General features: G+C 35.8%; 1 protein-coding gene across 2 annotated transcripts in view; it reads left to right on the forward strand.

Annotated features, from left to right (window-relative positions):
* The first annotated feature begins 10,021 nt into the window (after positions 1–10,021).
* The window catches only part of LOC150103011 (poly(A)-specific ribonuclease PARN-like), a 322,707-nt gene continuing 314,213 nt past the window's right edge, over positions 10,022–18,515 (forward strand). For both annotated transcript variants that reach the window (XM_090397872.1, XM_090397871.1), the window contains exon 1: positions 10,022–10,120. In XM_090397872.1, coding sequence (XP_090253998.1) covers positions 10,102–10,120 — 19 coding nt within the window. In that variant the 5' untranslated portion in view covers positions 10,022–10,101. The remainder of the gene's footprint in view (positions 10,121–18,515) is intronic.

Genomic DNA, 18,515 nt, shown 5'->3' on the forward strand with positions numbered 1-18,515 from the left:
GGCAAATTAAGAAATGCGACAAGAGAAATGAAGAGGCTGGGCATCCGGATTTTGGGAATTTGCGAGACAAGATGGCCAGGATCTGGAAAGTGTCAACAAGATAATACGACAATGTATTACTCTGGGAATGATGAGAACAAACATCGACATGGTGTAGCTGTAATAGTAGATGAAGAAATCAATAAGTCATTAATAAATTGGATTCCATTTTCTGAAAGGATAATGCTATTACAACTTAAGGAAAACCCCGTTAACATAAATATCATCCAAACTTATGCACCCACAGCTGACAAAAGTGAAGATGTTGAAGAGTTTTATGAACACCTAAAAGAGATTAAAAACCTAACAAAGAAACATGAAATAAACATAGTGATAGATGACTTCAATGCAAAAGTGGGAAGAGTGGGTGATGGAGAAATTGTTGGCGAACATGGCTTAGGCACCAGAAAGGACAGAGGAGATCGCCTAGTCCAGATCTGTCAGGAAGAAGATCTAACAATAGCAAATACCTGGTTTAAACTTCCACCCAGAAGACTGTACACTTAGAAATCGCCTCAAGATAACCAACATAACATTGTCAGAAATCAAAGTGATTATATACTGATAAATGAAAGATTCCACAGTAGTGTAAAGAGTGCAAAGACTTATCCTGGAGCAGATATCTCATCAGACCACAATCCCATAGTTGCAGAAGTACGTCTTAGATTAAAATCAGCTAAAAAATCACAAAAGAAGAAAAAGAAAATTGATGTAGAAAAACTGAAAGACCCGAACATAAATAAAAGTGCCAAGACACAGCTTAACCTGCGATTACAACAGATTAACATAGAAGAAAATAAAAGTGTGGAATCTCTTTGGAATAGCTTAAAGAATGCCATCGTAACAACAAGTATTGAAGAAGTAGGTTATGTGAATAATATAAAACAACAGGAATGGATGACAGATGAGATTCTTTCTCTTATTGATACAAGAAGAATGTACGAAAACAGAGACTTGCCAGGTATACAGAAACATATAACATCATCAAGAAAAAAATAAAAGAAGCCAAGGAAAATTGGATGAAAAATTTATGTACTGAAATTGAACTGCTTCAGAAGAAACATCATAATTTCAATCTGTATAAGAAAATCAACGAAATTTCTGGAAAACTGAGGAAAAAGCAAATAGTGTCTCTAAGAGACGAAAATGGAAAAATAGTTCTAGAAGAAGAGAATAAAGCACAGATTTGGATAAAATATGTAACAGAACTTTTCAATGATACTAGACAGAAGCCTATAAATATAAAAGATAACATTCAAGGATCAACAATCATGAAATGCGAAATAGAGAATGCTATACGAACAAGTAAAACAGGAAAAGCCAGTGGACCAGATGGTGTGCAAACAGAATTTTTAAAATTAATAGAACCAGATAACATCAAACCTCTTGAAAAACTATTTAATAAAATATATGAAAGTGATGAATTTCTATCAGATAGGCTCAAATCTACATTTATCACTGTCCCAAAGAAACCCAGAGCGAATTCCTGTGGTGACTTCCGACTTATTAGTCTAATGAGCCATAATATATTTGAAAGTAATTCAGAATCGTATTCATAGAAAAAGTGAAGAAACTCTAAGTGAAACACAATTCGGCTTTCGGAATGGTTTTGGTACTAGAGAGGCCCATTTCTGTATCCAAATATTGATACAAAAATGCTTAGAAAAACAGAAATCTGTCTTTATGTGTTTCATAGATTTTGAAAAAGCATTCGACAAAGTCAGACACACTAACTTAATAGAAGTCCTTCAACAAATAAGGCTAGACGAACAAGACATAAGACTAATAACAAATCTGTATTGGAATCAGTCAGCTACCGTTCAATTAGACAACATTACCACCAGTGATATTAACATCAAAAGAGGAGTGAGACAAGGATGTGTGCTCTCACCACTCCTGTTCAACATATATGCAGAGGTAATCTTTAAAAAAGCATTGGAAGAATGTCCAGAGGGAATCACAATAAATGGAAAGATTGTTAACAACCTACAATATGCAGATGACACTGTGCTAATTGCAGATAATATTATGGATCTCCAAAAACTCATTGACAGAGTATACATAGAAAGCCAAAGAATGGGAATCAATATAAACATCAACAAGACAATATACATGATCATCAGCAAACATCCACCCTCACCAATGAAACTGACACTCAATGGGAAAAATATTGATCAAGTGTCAAGATATAAATATCTTGGTTGCTGGCTTAATGAACGGTGGGATCCAGAAATAGATATAAAGACAAGGATTGAAGTTACACGGCAGTCCTTCATGAATATGAGAACACTATTCTGCAATAAAGACCTAAACATGGAAGTCAGATGCCAAATGCTGAAATGCTACGTGTGGTCTATTCTGCTCTATGGAGTTGAAACATGGACATTGAAGGCGACAACCATCAAGAAAATCGAAGCCTTTAAGATGTGACTATACAGAAGAATGCTAAAGATATCATGGACAGAAAAAATTACCAATGAAGATGTCTTAAAATCCATAGGCAAAGCTAAACATGTTGTACAAATAATCAAGAATCGAAAAACATCATATCTTGGCCACATCATGAGAAACAGCAAATACCAACTTCTACAAACTATTTTGATAGGAAGAATTGATGGCAAAGGAACTAGAGGAAGAAAAAGAATATCATGGTTTGACAATATCAAGACGTGGACAGGAAAGAGCAGTGCACAACTGCTCAGATTAGCACAAGAGCGCAGTTTGTTTGCCAAGATGGTCGCTGACCTTTGATAGAAGATAGCACAATAAGAAGAAGAAAGTTAATTTCACTTACTGAAAGAGAGCACGAAAATAAACACGAAAAATCGCAATTAGATTGTATTTATAACCCCCCTACATTTACCTGGAAGATTGAAGATTTACGGAAGATTAAAATTTTAAAAAAAAGATTAAGCTTAGTCACCTGTATTTGCCCAGAAGATATAAGATTTACTGAAGAATAAGATTAAAGGAAGATTAAACAAAAAAATCAGATTTCGACAAATGTTCATTGTCAAAATTTCCCCTGATTAACAGTTATTTCTTAGAATTCTGAGATGCAAAAGGCTAAACATTCTAAGATTTTGATAAAAATAACCGGAACTTTGATTATAATAGACAGATTATTTTTAATTCATTTTAAATTGTGTGTTTAAATGGTCCCTGGCTTAATTATGACAAGTTACTTTTGCTTTATATTTAAAAAAAAAAAGGAACTTAGAAAGCAGGCTGTGCCTTTTATGTAATGAATTTTTATATGTTAAGATTTTTATCATTTGTTTCTGGAAATTGTGATTGTACTTTTCACTTACCAGTTTTCATGTAGCCATAAGCATATATAAATAAATAAATGGTGTGTTTTGGGACCAACTGATTTTGATAACAATAGCAGTAAAAATAACAATAACAATAAAAATATCGCGGATAATATTATCCGCGATCAAATTAAGGGGATATCAATGTATTTGAATAATTTTTATCGATATCATTATAAATCGAAAATATCTTATAAAATATTTAAAAAAATCGCTTAATAGAAAAAGTAGCAAAAGCTATTTTCAAATAAAGAGCCATGCGGTTTTATATCGGCGACGTACATTATATAGAGATAGGTGATATTTAAAGATGCAGTGACGCTTTTTCGCTCAAAGTTTGACTTAAGTTGAAGTCTCGTCGCCGACTGGTGGAACTTTTCTAAGCCTTTCTTCGACCGGTCCCGAGTTAGTCGATCTCTAGCACTGACAAGCGGGTTTTTCCTCCCGGAAACTCGGGTTTTTTATCTCGTAAACTCAAGAAATTCGACCGTAGTACCCACATTATTTCAGACAGTGACATATCTTGTTAGGGTTAGGTTCCAAGAGATGGCAGCACTTGTTTGCCAGCCTCTTCATCGGTGGCTGTTATAATTAGTGATAAATATGGGCCAGGTGGGATTGGCTACTAGTGGAGATTGAACTGCCCACCCAGTCTCCAAAAGCTAGGTAGGGTATAAAGGCCTGGCTAACTCAATATAAGGGAATAAAAGGCGTTAGCTGATTTATTTTAATATTTAATTTATACTACAGCTGAATATACGTCGAAATGCAAAGAATGTTTGCTCAGTTGTGGTTTCTGCTTCGTCTTTGAAGAGAACTAACTAGTTTGAAATAGCTGTCATGCATGTGAGACCTTTATGAAATGCACAAATCAAATGCGAATATACGGATTCCTACACCGTGCTTGTGTGTTTTTGTTAAGCAGTGCAAGCTAAGATATCTACGAATCCAAGGAATGTATTATTACAAGCTGTATGGTCAAAATTTCTTACGTTTATTATTATTATTATTGACAACTCTAAGGAGTCCGAAGACTCATTGCGAGAGGCACCTACTTTACAACTCTCTCACCACTACAACCCTTCACTGTACAACCAATCATCTACATCAACGCCATCTACTATCCACCACAACTAGTATTTTTTGTCTGTAAATTGCGTGTGTTCTGAAGGGCCGATTTGTCTGTATGCGGGATGAAAAATCCGAGTTACCAGGTGCAAAACACCTGTTACCTCCGTATGAGATCGGCTAACTCACCTTCGATTAAAAAAGTCCATATAAAGATTCCTCCCGTCACGACGAGAATCAAACTTAGGCCTTTTCCAATCGAAGGGAGCAACGTACCGTCGTTCTTCCAATTGCTCTACGGAGACGCAAGTTTTTAAGGATATTCGACTACAAAATAAGGTTGGGTCTTTGATATCCCTTATGGCTATATGACAAAAGAGCCTCCTTAGCTCAGTCGTTATAGACTAAGCCCTTTGGTCTTCATCTTTCTCCTTCGAATGAGGGGGAGTTAACCAGACTCATATGAGGGGTGAAGAGTTTTTCTCCAGGTTACTCGGATTTTTCATCCCTCAAAGCAGGCAAACCAGGCCAGGCCCGTGAACACACACTGCTACAGTCATAAATACTTACGGTAATGAAACCACTTTGCTTCATAATCATCTCCATGGTATAGTTGTATCTTGCTACCCCACCAGCCATAAGTGAAGGGGAAAATACATACTATATGACAAAGGCAAACTTCTGGTTCAAGCTTGCTGGTGAATCAGTTAAACGTTTGAAATATTTCTTGAAATGAAAAATTATTGCAAATGAAAATTTTCATGAAATGTGTTATTGCTTCTTCTTCTTATTATTGTTATTATCATCTTATTATTATCTGCCAGTGCTGTGCATCTGCCGGTGGCTGCGTGAAGTACTTAGCATCACAAAACTATTTTTTTGCTGGTCCTGCTCCCCCCCCACGCTGAGGAAAAAGTATAAATATTTAAATTTAAACCACATCTTATCACCTACGAAAATGTTATCTACCATCCAATTAAGAACTGCTTCTTTCCTGTTTACCACTTTACTTTGAACAGGAAAGACATATTTTAAGCGAAGAACGGTATTCAAGAATATGACATAGGCCAGCAATTTGTAACATCGGTGAAAGTTTTTTTATTTGGTTATACTATGAATTAAAGATGCTCAGAAATTATATTCTTGGTTTCATTCTTCATCCAAGTGTAAGCCAACAAAGTTTGTGCGTGAAGTCTGATCACGACTGGTCTGCTTATGTGACTTCACATCACATGCCTTGGTATCCTATAATGCAACACACATACGGACATGTATAATGCTATGCATTATGGGAAGGGTCACTACCTAAACCGGTTCCGACCGTAATCCAGAGTATTTTAGTAATAAGGTTTTCGGCTACTCGAAATATGACTTCTGCATTACTTCAATCTTGGTATCACTTCTGGGTCTGGCTCCCACTGATGAGACCTCAATAAAGGTAGAAACCGGTCTGGGTAGTGGCCTTTCCCGTAATGCAAAGCATTATAGATGTCCGTATGGACATATGTGTTGCATTATGGGATATCAAGGCAATTGATGGGAAGTCATTAGCCTTTATACATAAGCAATCCAGTTGAGAAGTGACTTTGCATGCAATCTTTGTTTGCTTACACTTGGATAAAGGATGAAACCAAGAATATAATTTCTTGCCATCTTTAATTTAAAATTTTTTATAGGATTTTCTAAGACTTAAATCTTGACATGCTATTAATTTTATTGCCATCATCAAAAATCTTTATTAGTTTGATCTGATTTTATACTGACGCAACGGGTGGGGAGGTATGTTATAAACCGGGCAGAGGAAGGCTATCACCGCGGCTGTCTCCAGCAGGGGCGGCTCGGGTCTAGGCACTGCAGAACTGCAGCACCTCCAATTTTCTGGATATATACATGTATATATAAATATATTTATTAATTTATTTATATTCGCTTGTAATATTTAATTTTATCATCAACAATCCTATAATATTCTCTTATTTTGTATAAAAAATAATAAAAGTTCATCTTGTAGCACTTAGGAGGGTGAAAAGGACGCTAGCAGCGCTTTGTTTACTACAGTGTCATATTGCTAGTATTTGCCGGGGAAACCACGCGCAATCATATGCACGTCATTGTGAGTTGCGTAATGCAGCACTGTCGGCACGCAGTTCCACTGTTATTTATATGCAGTTTGCGCCAGTAGAAGAGTGTTCGTATTGCTTATCGTGTTTACTCTGTCTCTTTAAATATTTGGACATTACAATTAAAGACAAATGTTATAGTTTTTATTTTAGAACATTATTGGAGTTATTGACAATTATGACCTCAGAATTTTTAAGTAATTTTGAATTATACTAAACTATAATTTTATCGATAATAAACAATATTTTTTCATATTTAATTTCTTTTTAAATTTTTACCATAGTTTTGATATTTTATCCAAACACATATACACTGTACTTACAGTGTATATGTATATTTCGAAAGTTGCAGCTCCTCACCGATTTCAAGCTACGAGCCGCCACTGGTCTCCAGCCCAATTCGTTCCTCAGTCTGTTTCTTATATTATTACGTTTTTTTTTTTTTTTTTGGATGGTGGAGGAACTTTTCCTTTAAAGAGCAAAAGACCAACATGATCATTTCAGGGGTAACTTACTGTCCCCTTTTGCTATCTAACTTTGTGTCCTTTCCTCTACTCACTACACACACACACACACACACACACACACACACACACACACACACACACACACACACACACACACACACACACACACACACACACACACACACACACACATACAGGGTGGTTCAAAATTCCACGTACAATCTTTGAGTGGAGGTAGAAAACATCAAAATCAACCATATTCACATAGGAAAGCATGACCGGAAACGCAACCCGAAAGTGATAGGTAGCGCTGTTCGCCAGCTCTCTCCAGGTGAGCAATTGGGGCTTCCTCATTCAAGTTTTCGACGTCGTACAAAGAACATGCGTCGTTTTACGAATGCTGAGATGGCAGATATCGTCTACGGGTTAGCTGACGGTAATAGATGAGCCGTTGTACGAATATATCGCGAAAGGTAACCAAACAGACGTGATCCGCATCACCAAATGTTTGAGCATTTGCATCAGAATTTTTATGACTATGGATCATTCAGGGATCGCAGGCATGATAGTGGGCGGTCACGATCGACGCGAAATCCAGTCATGGAAGAGGAGGTGTTGCATCCGATGGACAATAATCCAGAGATAAGCACATTTGCCGTTGTCTCTGCTATAGGAGTATCTTGATCCAGTGTATTGCGCGTTTTGCATTCTGAATCCTTACATTCGTTTCATCTGCAACGGGTCCGAAGATTATCCTCGACGTGTAGAATTCGCACAGCGATTTCTGCAGAAAAGTGCCAAAGACTGGGAATTTTCCAACCTGTGTTTTTTTCACTGATGAAGCTTTATTTACCCGCTAAGGGGTCTTCAATCCCCACAATGCTCATATGTGGGCCCATGAGAACCCACACGCTATGTGATCACATGCTGCACAACAGCGCTTCTCCATTAATATATGGGCAGGTATCGTCGCTGACTGTTCAGTCGACCCTTACCTGTTACCACTTTGACTGGACTCCCAGAACAATGTTCCAGTGACTGCAGGTCGGGAGATGGGTTCCAACTCATTTTGGCATTTCTGTGCGTCAGTATTTGGACAGGTCCTTTGGGATTCGATGGATTTGGCGTGGTGGACCCGTCGAATGGCCACACGCTCACCGGATTTATCGAGAATTGATTTCTTTCTGTGGGGGACCCTTAAAGCCATGGTGTAAAAAACGTTGTTGCCTGTGATATGGACCTCTTGGCAAGAATCGCTATCCGGGAAACTCCATGTATTTTCGAAAATGTACAGCAATCAATGCGTCGTTGTTGTCAGGCATACATCACTGCTAATGGTATTAACTTTGAGCACGTGATGTGAAACCATATTATGTATCCATTGAACTGGATTATTCAGTTACGCCTAATAAAGTTTTTTATACTACTTACTGGCTTGTGTTATTTCTGTATCTTTGTGTCCCTGTTAGTACCTTCTGGTGATGTTCCCGGTCATGCTTTCCTATGTGAATATTGTTGATTTTGATGTTCTCTCCCCCCCCCTCAAAGTTTGTACGTGGAATTTTGAACCACCCTGTATATATACTGCTTTCCATAAATTAAGGAACAAAGAGAAAAATCGCGATAACTCTAGGAGTAAAAAAATGCATTAAAGTCAAGCATATTATGTAGCAAGTGACGCTCAGTTACTTTCACATAACAGAGTAGAGAGTGATGGTTGATTCAGATGCATTGCATGAGAACGTGAGTGCAGAGACGGTGGATCATTTTTGGGCACGGCATGATGAATTCATGCGTGTTTGTGTGTGTGTGTGTGTGACAACGGGATCTCGCATGGAGGTCTGATGACGACGATGACGATGGTGATAATAATTATAATAATAATAAGTTCTTCAAAATGATTAGGTATAAATCGACTATAGGTGATGACCAGCACAGAAATAAGCTGCCTTCCAATTTCCATATGATACGGAGGCTCAATAGGTTTTTCCTATTCCATCTGAGAAAAAACTTCTTAGCAAGAATTAGCATTTGACACTTCTCGATTCACTAGTCTTTCCATCTTAAAGCTGGTCTCCCCTTCTCTCTTTCTCTTTGGTATATATTCATCCACTTCATTTAGTAGCTGATATCTTTTCATTCTGTATAAATGCTCTTGCCATTTCTCTCTATATTCCTCCTTAATGCTATCTCCACCTTGATGTGGCATAAATGACTTCAGTAGTTGTGCCAGCAGTAGCAAAGCTACTGGTTGGGCCTCCCTAGCTGGAGAGGTTCAAAAGCATGTACCAGACTAAGAGAGGATACTTCAGTCCTCGAAGATGGGGGCTTTGCATATGACTGATTACCTTACTAAGTAACACTCTATATAACTCACATGCTTCAGCTTAAAAATTCATAGGAAACTGAGTCAGTGAATTTGTTTATTTTTTTCATAAATTATAAACGGCATTCTGGAGAAATTTAATGAAATCATACTGAATGCAGATTTAATTAGTGGACCATGGGCGTCTTCAGAGGGGGGAAAACGGGACACTTTCCCCCTTGGATCTACTTGTGAAACAAAATCCAAAAATTAAATAATTTAATAAAAATTTATTGATGTAATTATTTGTCTCCAAGCTTTCCCTCCCTGAAAAATTTAGCTTTGCCTACCCCTGAAAATTTTCTGTGGATGCCCATGTAGGAGTAGTAGTAATAATAATAATAATTTGCAGAAAATAATTGTTTATATAATCTATCAAATGAAGGAACAAGGAATCTTCCTTGAACGTTGAAAAAGAGTGGTTTGGAATCGAGTTATGAGAAAAATTTTCTCATGATGAATCAATAAAAAAGTTTCTTGAGAAAGTGTGAGTGCCCTGACAGTGAACCATTTTAAAGGGCATATGAAAGATCATTATTTGAAATAGAACTCCGAAAATTATTTAGTCAGGAAGGTTCCAACGAATGGTAATTTTATTTCCAAATGTGTTAATAATGGTTTGAAGTATCTCCCTCTAGCGGGAAAATGTGTCAATGTAATGAATGGTAGTTTTTCTATGTCGGCATATGTATTGATTATTAAACATGCTTTAAAAGTTTTATGAGAGGATGGACGTTACAAGGGAGAGTATGTTCATTACCTACTACTAGTTATTATTATTTGTCGATTGCACCTAATTGGCCCTGTGAAAAATTTCTTCTGGTGGGCTTTTAATTCGGTATTATAATGCTTAAAATTAAACATGTTGAACTTGTCGCATTGGTCAAACATCCAAAGACTTATTGTTCAAGTAATCAATTTGCAGATAATTTGACTATATTTTGATCGGAGTGATTTGATTTTCTTTCTTCAATTTCTATGGCATGGTTATAACAAGTTCCGTTTTTATACTTTTATGGTTTTGTGCATTGGCTTTGTCTAAGATGGTTCGGGTATTAGATTAGCAGTGAACTGCAGTACCTCTTATCATAGTCGTAATCCAAACACTAAAAAAAAAAGTCTCTTTTTTCTTTTAATGCCTGAAACGTGCAACGTCGTGTCGCATTTTTAATGGCATGCTAACATTTGAGGCATAAGTGCCACTACCAAACAAAAAAAAGAAGGGATGCTTTTTTTCTGCACTCATCATCACATCGCTATGTTAGCAGTTAAAGGAGTAATAAATTGCTTGTTTAAATGTGTTTTTGGTCCCCAGCATGTTTGTAAATATGATTTCTTTTAGGTACCAATATTGAAATAAGGATAACTTGACACTTCACTCTATTGGCTGTAGAATAAGAGGAAAGCAAAAATTAGCTCTTATTTCCCTATTAGTATTCAGATGACCCATCTGGTGGTGAACACCGGAATGGTGAAGGTGCAAGGTATAAGGTTGCAATTATCCTTGCAACCTTATACCTGAAACCTATTTTATTCTCTTTGTGCTCACTTTTAGTGAATGGCAAAACATACAATTGAATGTGAGTTAGCCACTTAGATGGAAGTTTTCATTTGCATGTTAGGCAAACTGGTTAGAAGAATGCATACAATTAATTACATTTGCTTCATTCAGAAGTAAATCCAAATAATCCAAGTAACTAATTGACCAGCACTCTGAAATATAGTTAGTTGTATCGATGTTTAGACAAAGAGAAAATTCATGAGGTAAGAACCTAGTTTAGAGTAATTTCAACAACAAAAAAATCAAGCATCAGTTCTTTGAAGAGATAAAGTTAATATATTTATTATTATTATTATGTGACACCTCCAGGGAGTCCAAAGACTCACTGGGGGAGAGTGTGCCAACAGCATCGAACGATTGAACCCCTTCCAACTGCGCTCAAACTTGCTTAACTTTTTGCGTGAGCCTTTAGTAGCAGAGGCTCTACCAATCAACTAACCTTTGCTGGCAAAGGTTGGTCGATTGGTATTTACATTTATATTTATAATAGATTCATATTTACTAGCAGAGTTTCTTAAGAGATTTTGCTACACATTAATGGAAGTGCAACACTAGAAAGTTTACATAACTAGATATGAAATAGTTTCTCAGAATATGGTCTTTTCATTCACGTGTTTTCTATTCTTTGTCATCAGTTTATAATTTAATATATTATACCACTTTAATGTTAAATTTGATAACTTGATTTATTCATTTCTGTATTTTATTACTCAGTCTAAAGATAAATCATCAGGCCATTAATATTTGAAGGGTGCAGGGGAAAAACAATTTTGACAACCTTGTTGTCAAAATGCAAGTAAACATAGCATAACAAAATAAAAAACTAATAGTTATGGTACTTTCATGTATATTAAGCATAATTAATTTAAATAGTACTTAAAAATTAAAAAAACAAATGGCAATTATGTTGAATTCACAAAAATTGGACTGAAGTTGTTTTTCCCCTGTACCCTTAATTTATCTTATCTATCATTTATGGCTTTTCCAATGGCATGCCATGGGTATAATAATAATAATAATAATGGCCAATAGCCACAGCGTACAAAACTATAGTTTGTATGATTTCTTCTATTGCAATGGTGGAATCTTATACATTTGTCATATGTTACATCACATGTTAGCAAGTGCCAAACCTTCAATCTCCTCTTTATTGATGTCTTAAAAATTTCCTTTCTCAGCTTAGTTGAATTCATTTACTATCAATTTGCTACCAAATTACCATCTTATATTCTACTGTATGGTCCTTTGTGTGTGGATTGACAGTCTGGTCATGAATAATCTTCTCTCACTACTCTGCATTCTTATCCATACTTGTGCTGATGACTGCATTTCATTCCACGTTTCCATTTTACAGACCTTGTAGTGCTCAGTTATCCAAAGCTGTAACAACTTCAATAACCAATGAGGACAACACTATCAACATCAGTGCCACATAAACATAGTCATGTTTATTTCATGTAAGAATGATTACACTTCACTCCCACTTGATAATATCTCTGTGCAAGATCAGATCTCTCTCCTTTGTCTGATGTACATTCTTAGCCTTTACTAGCAAAGAGTGTGTGTGTGTGTCAGACCTTTACATCCTATTCATAGCCTCCTGTGCCTGCAGAAGTTAAGTCATTACTTCTTGCCTGTACAAATTCTAATATTATAGATAACCCAAATCTGCCATATCGTAGAATGTTGGTTTTTATTCAGAAGAGGATAATCCAGTTAATTGATAATACTATCTCAGAGATATTCTATTTCTGTCATCTTATTATTATTAACATCTGACCTCCACGAAGTCAGGACTCGCCGTGAGAGATACACACTATTGCACATAGTGTTCATCCAGCTGTGCTTGAAACTTTTAGTAGATTCTGTTTTTGTACTAGGTTACATTTATGAACAGAATTTGTTACACCTGTTATTTTAGGCATTTTGTAATTTTCATGTTTATATTTTCATTCCTAAATATGTGAAAGAATTAATTTGTTCTAAATTGCTACATATTAATTTTTCTGTTGATATTGTCATTCTAAAATCTTCAACTGTGTCTTTTAGATCAAGAATAGCTTTCTGAAGAAGATTATGTTTGGAATCTGTAATTACTACCAGTTTGTCAGCAATGAGGATGGTGTTTAAATTCACAGAGAATAGTTTAATACTTTGACGTTGTTTCGGTTCCATTTTATTATTTCATTTAAGTAAATATTAAATAGAGATGAAGATAAGGGGAATCTCCGTGTAATTCTTTTGTTTATATTTCTCCAAATGATAGTTTAGAGTTAAATCATAAATCTTTATTTCATTATCTTCATATATGTGTATAATAGCCTTATATTATATACTATTTACTATCTTATTTTCTTGTAATGTGTTAAATAAAATGTTTCTTTTTATTTAGCACATTTTCGTTTCTAATTATTGAATGCTTTTTCAAAATCAATAAATGTGTTGATTATACTCTTCTTTTTTTTTCTATTATTAATTTCAGACAGAAAGTCAGATCTCTATGTGAATGTTGAAATGTTCTTTTCTAAAACCATTTTGTGCTTCCAAAATAAAGTCATTATATTTTGTATGTTTATTCAATATTCTGCTATACATTTTGCAGCAAGAATTCAGAAGTTTATACAGTGCTTTATAATTTTCAGGGGCTTTTTTATGAATAGGAATTACCTTTGCACTTTTTCATTTTTTTTTTGGTGGATTTCCTGAGCTTAGGTAATCTTCTCCAAGTGTTTTTTAATTTTTTTGTTTCTTTTAAATTAATTTTTAATTCATTTAATTTTATATCTTGATGATTTTCATTATCAGTTAGCCAGGTATTTTTTTGTAATTATTAACAGTTTCATAATTTCAAATAAAAATTTAGAAATTCTGCTGTTTTTAGTTCACAACATATATTTACATTTTCTCTAATATCTGAACTAAGATGCATTAAAAATTTTTTGATGTATTGGGTCTTATTTTATATTGGGTTGGCAAATAAGTTCATTCGGTTTATGCATTAGTAAAAGTTAATGCCACTTTGACTGTCGCTATTGTTGCACTACCATGCAACGCTACTGCGCAGTTGAAAGGCAACATTTTGCATAACCTTTCAGTGAATTTTCATTCAGCCTATTTCAGTTGCATGTGTGTAACATATTTTTAGAAATGGAAGGAAATAACTTACATTACCGCCATATTTTGCCTTTTTAATTCAAAAAAAGGCAAACGAGCTGCGGAGGCCCATAAAAAAAATATGCAGAGTATATGGGGATGGTGCCTTAACAGAACGCGTATGCCAAAAGTGGTTTGCCAAATTCCGTTCTGGAGATTTCGACGTCAGTGATGCACCTCGTGGTGGTTGCCCGACCGAGGTTGATTAGAGTGTTGCAAAGGATATCGTTGACAAAAATCTGTCACAAACAGTGCGGGAGATTGCAGCAGTACTGAACATATCCCATACAAGCATTGAAAACCATTTGCACAAGCTGGGATATGTTTCAAAACTCAATGTTTGGGTGCCACATGAATTGACTGAAGCCAATATGACTGCTCACATATCCATCTGTGATTGATTTGCTGCCATGTCGCCATAAAAACGACCCATATTTGAAGTGGATGATTACGGAAGATGAAAATGGGTCGTGTACGATAACGTGGTACGTAAAAGATCATGGGGGGGCACAAGAGTGAACCGCCGCAAGGAACCTCGAAAGCGGGATTGCACACAAAGACGATCATGCTCTCTGCATGGTGGGATTATAAAGGTGTTATCCATTACGATGTGTTACCATCATGCAGAACAATTGATTCAACTGTCTATTGCTCACAGTTAACGCGACTGGCCTGTGCAATTAGCACAAAACGTCCTGAATTGGCAAATCGGAAAGGAGTTGTCTTTCACCACGACAACGCCAGACCCCACACATCGCTAACAACCCGGAGTAAATTGTTACGTCTCGGCTGGGATGTTTTGCTGCATCCTCCGTATTCACCAGACCTGGCACCTTCCGATTACCACTTATTCCGATCATTGCAGAATTCTCTCAACGGGAAAACATTCGCTAATAAGGAGGCTGTCAAAAGACACCTGGATCAGTTTTTTCACCAGTAAACCTCAGGAGTTTTATGAATGCGGCATAATGAAGTTGGTGGACAGATAGCAAGAGGTCATTGATAAAGAGGGTCATTATATAACTGACTAGTGTGTATTATATATATTAAATAAAATGTGTTTCATTCCACTCTGAAAAACTGAACAAACTTATTTGCCAACCCAATACATATCATGTTCTAAGTTAGAAATAAATCTGGTCTTATGATTCGAGCATGTCTTTTACCAGAAACTGTTACTAGGCCATTTTTTAACCTCATAACAATATCTTTAATTTAATTATTTTACTTGTATTAAAAGCGATAGTATTTCTTGAAGTTTGGCTGCTTGTCAGTGGAAATGCAGTTACATTAAGTTCATTATAGATGCTCCACTTAAATTCATCGTATCAAATGTATTTAAGAAAAATATATTCCCAAAAGTTCATAGTAAGGATGGTATCTGCTGGAATAGAGGAATATTCATTTCCAGTATGGAAGCATGGCTTATAGCTTGAGTTTTATAAATATTAAAAAATATGCTATTAATAAAGATTAAAGTTTCTGCTCAGGATTTCCATTAATCTGTTAACATCATTTCGAAACATTCACTGCTCTTAGAAAAGAAAAAAAAAATAATAATAATTTGCATGTTAAGGCTTTACTGCTGGGAGGACATCATGTTGGAGGTTTAATAGGATATATATATATATATATATATATATATATATATATATATATACAGCACTAGGAATGGATTAAAAACTAATTTTAATGCTTCCAATATTTCCAATATTTGTAATCCAATATCAAGGATTACAAATAACTCTTGTAACACACACAATTTATTTATTTATTCATATGGAGTTTCCTCCCTTTTCTCCCCATCCGTATTGGGGCAAGTTGAGCTCCCTCGTGGTGGGGTTAAGTATTTATGGCTGTAGATCCGTGTGTGTTCATGGGGCCAGTTTGTCTGCTTGCAGGATAAAAAACCCCAGATAAATTGGGGGGAAACCCTGCTGTCCATGCCGAAGACCGGCTAACCTGGCTATGGCTGAGGAAGATCCTTAAGTTCCTCACGTCGGCGACGGGAATTGAACCCAGGACACTCCTTCCCCAGGCATACGGTTGCGAAGCGCTAAGCCACTAGGCTAACCGTGCAGACAACACAATACTAAATGAAACATGTGCAACTATAAAGTCCTATCTAGGTGGTGCACCCTCTATGGGCATTTGTAGGTGGTGCCTAGGTTGTAAAGTGGAACCGCTGATAATTGTTTCCCAAATTTTGGGAAGTTTTATGCATCTGTATTTATTTAAATTCGGTTAATTTCTGAGTGCCACTGCAGAAACAGTCATTCCTTTTTAAATTTTATTATTGTGGAACATGGTGATTTTCTTACAGGAGATCCTGTGGGGTTGTATCCAATACATGGTCTGCAAGACCAGATTGACCATAGTGGTGATTGCAGATGTACGATTTGAGTTCTTCTAAACAGCTAGTCACTGCTCTACCTGTCTGTCTGAAGTAAGCCAACTTGCAGGAACAGGGTACTTATATACTCCAGGCACTGTGAGAAGAGGGAGCTGATCTTTGGTAGAATGGATAAGGGTTTCCTTATCTGTTCACCCACATGTTTCATTTAGTATTGTGTTATCATTGTGTGTGTGTGTGTGTTACAAGAGATATTTGTAATCCCTGAAGATATATTAGTGACTGAGATGAAATATTGGAAGCATTAAAATTAGTTTTTAATCCTTTCCTAGTGATGTATGTAAATATTCCAACATGAAATAATAATAATTGTAAATTCTGAAATTCTATCAATGTGTTCGGAACAAGATTTTTTGTCTGCATATTTAAAGAGGTTTTCCACCTTTGCATTCTTTTAGTTTATCTTTTATTAGATTGTTCTGTTCTTCTCAACTGATCCAAAAGTGCAGCATCGTATGCTGCACTTTTGGATCAGTTGAGAGAGTTGCCTTTCTCCCATGTGGTTTAGAAACTGGTATTGTATTATTATGAGGTACTGATGTTATGATTGATGGCAATTTTGGGCATACTATGTGTTTCAACATTACATGAAAGCTGTAGATATTTGTTAATTGGGATAGTAAATGTCATTGAAGAACGTGTATACCCATTAATCACCCTCTTAAATGCTGTGCATACCAGTTGCAACATATATGGGGATCCCATGTCTTGTCTTCGTCACCTGCTTTATATTCAAAGTACAATTGATATTGTTTCTTAATCGCTTGTTTCACAGGAAGTTACTTTTTCACACACTTCAAAAAATAATAATAATAAATAAAATAAAATGAAATAAAAATGAGGCTGCACTTTTTGTATGCATGAGACATCATTCAGTTTTGGATGGTGATCAAAATCATGCATTTTTCCTATTATGCAACAACTTAGGAGTTAAACCAAAATGCACATTAAACAAAGTCACTTTAAACGTACAGTACTGGGGAAGAAAAAGCAAGTATTAAATCTTATGGAGATGTGCTTAGCCATATATCTGTCTACTCTCCTTCCTCATGGTAGTGCAATTATTGCATACAAACTAGGTTTTTGTAATTTTGGAAACATTGGTGATGTGACAATCCTTGGACACTTGCATACCCTTGAATGTGCATTTTGAATGGACTCAGATACCCAAAGCTGTTGACTTCTACCAAACAAAAGAGAGTTCCTTAAGCAAACTATAAATGATGAAAGATATAGGTGCAGAATACAAAGCTCTTCTGTATGCACAATTTTGTTAAAATCCACTTTGGCCTAAAAGCAGATTTTATAGCTCTACAGTGTAATAGCCACTGAACTTTGTAATGGAGATAGCAGGTTGCTTAGTGGAGCTGTACAAATCCAAGAAAGGAGAGGAGGAAGTACAAGATTTATGGATAATAAAGGAATGGAAGTTTCAGGGACATTATTAAAGTTGAGAAGATGACAAGATTTCCGTTATATGGACTGTTGAAAAGTTGAGATAAGTGGATGTATTATTATTATTATTATGTGACACCTCCAGAGAGTTCAAAGACTCATCGAGGGAGAGTGTTCCAACTACTAACCACGCTCAAACTTGCTTAACCTTTTGCTGAGCCATTAGTAGCAGAGGCTCTAACAATCGACCAACCTTTGCTTCATGTACAAAGATATGATTAGACTATATCTGGACCACTAACAAATTTGGATATATGTATTTTAAAGGTAAGGGCAAACACAGATGCAGAAGCATTGAAAAAAGTTTTATGAGTAAACTTAAGGTTACAGAACGAGAGTTTCAGAGGAACTTGGCATATAAAAGAAGATAAGTGATATCAATATGTAAGTTGGTATAAGAAGTTTATAGAGCATATCAGAGAATGGAAGAAATGGAAAGTCATAAAAGGGTGAAGAAGAGAGAAGTAACTTTTTTTTTTTTAACCTGAGGATAATAGTATGAGGGTGGAATTCCTGTGGAAGGTTTGATAAGCACAAAAACATTATGTGAATTTAGAGTT

The sequence above is a fragment of the Typopeltis vanoorti genome, chromosome 9 (genome assembly GCF_054136105.1).
Source record: "Typopeltis vanoorti isolate ZY-2024b chromosome 9, IOZ_Tvanoo_1.0, whole genome shotgun sequence".
Lineage (NCBI taxonomy): Eukaryota > Metazoa > Arthropoda > Arachnida > Uropygi > Thelyphonidae > Typopeltis > Typopeltis vanoorti.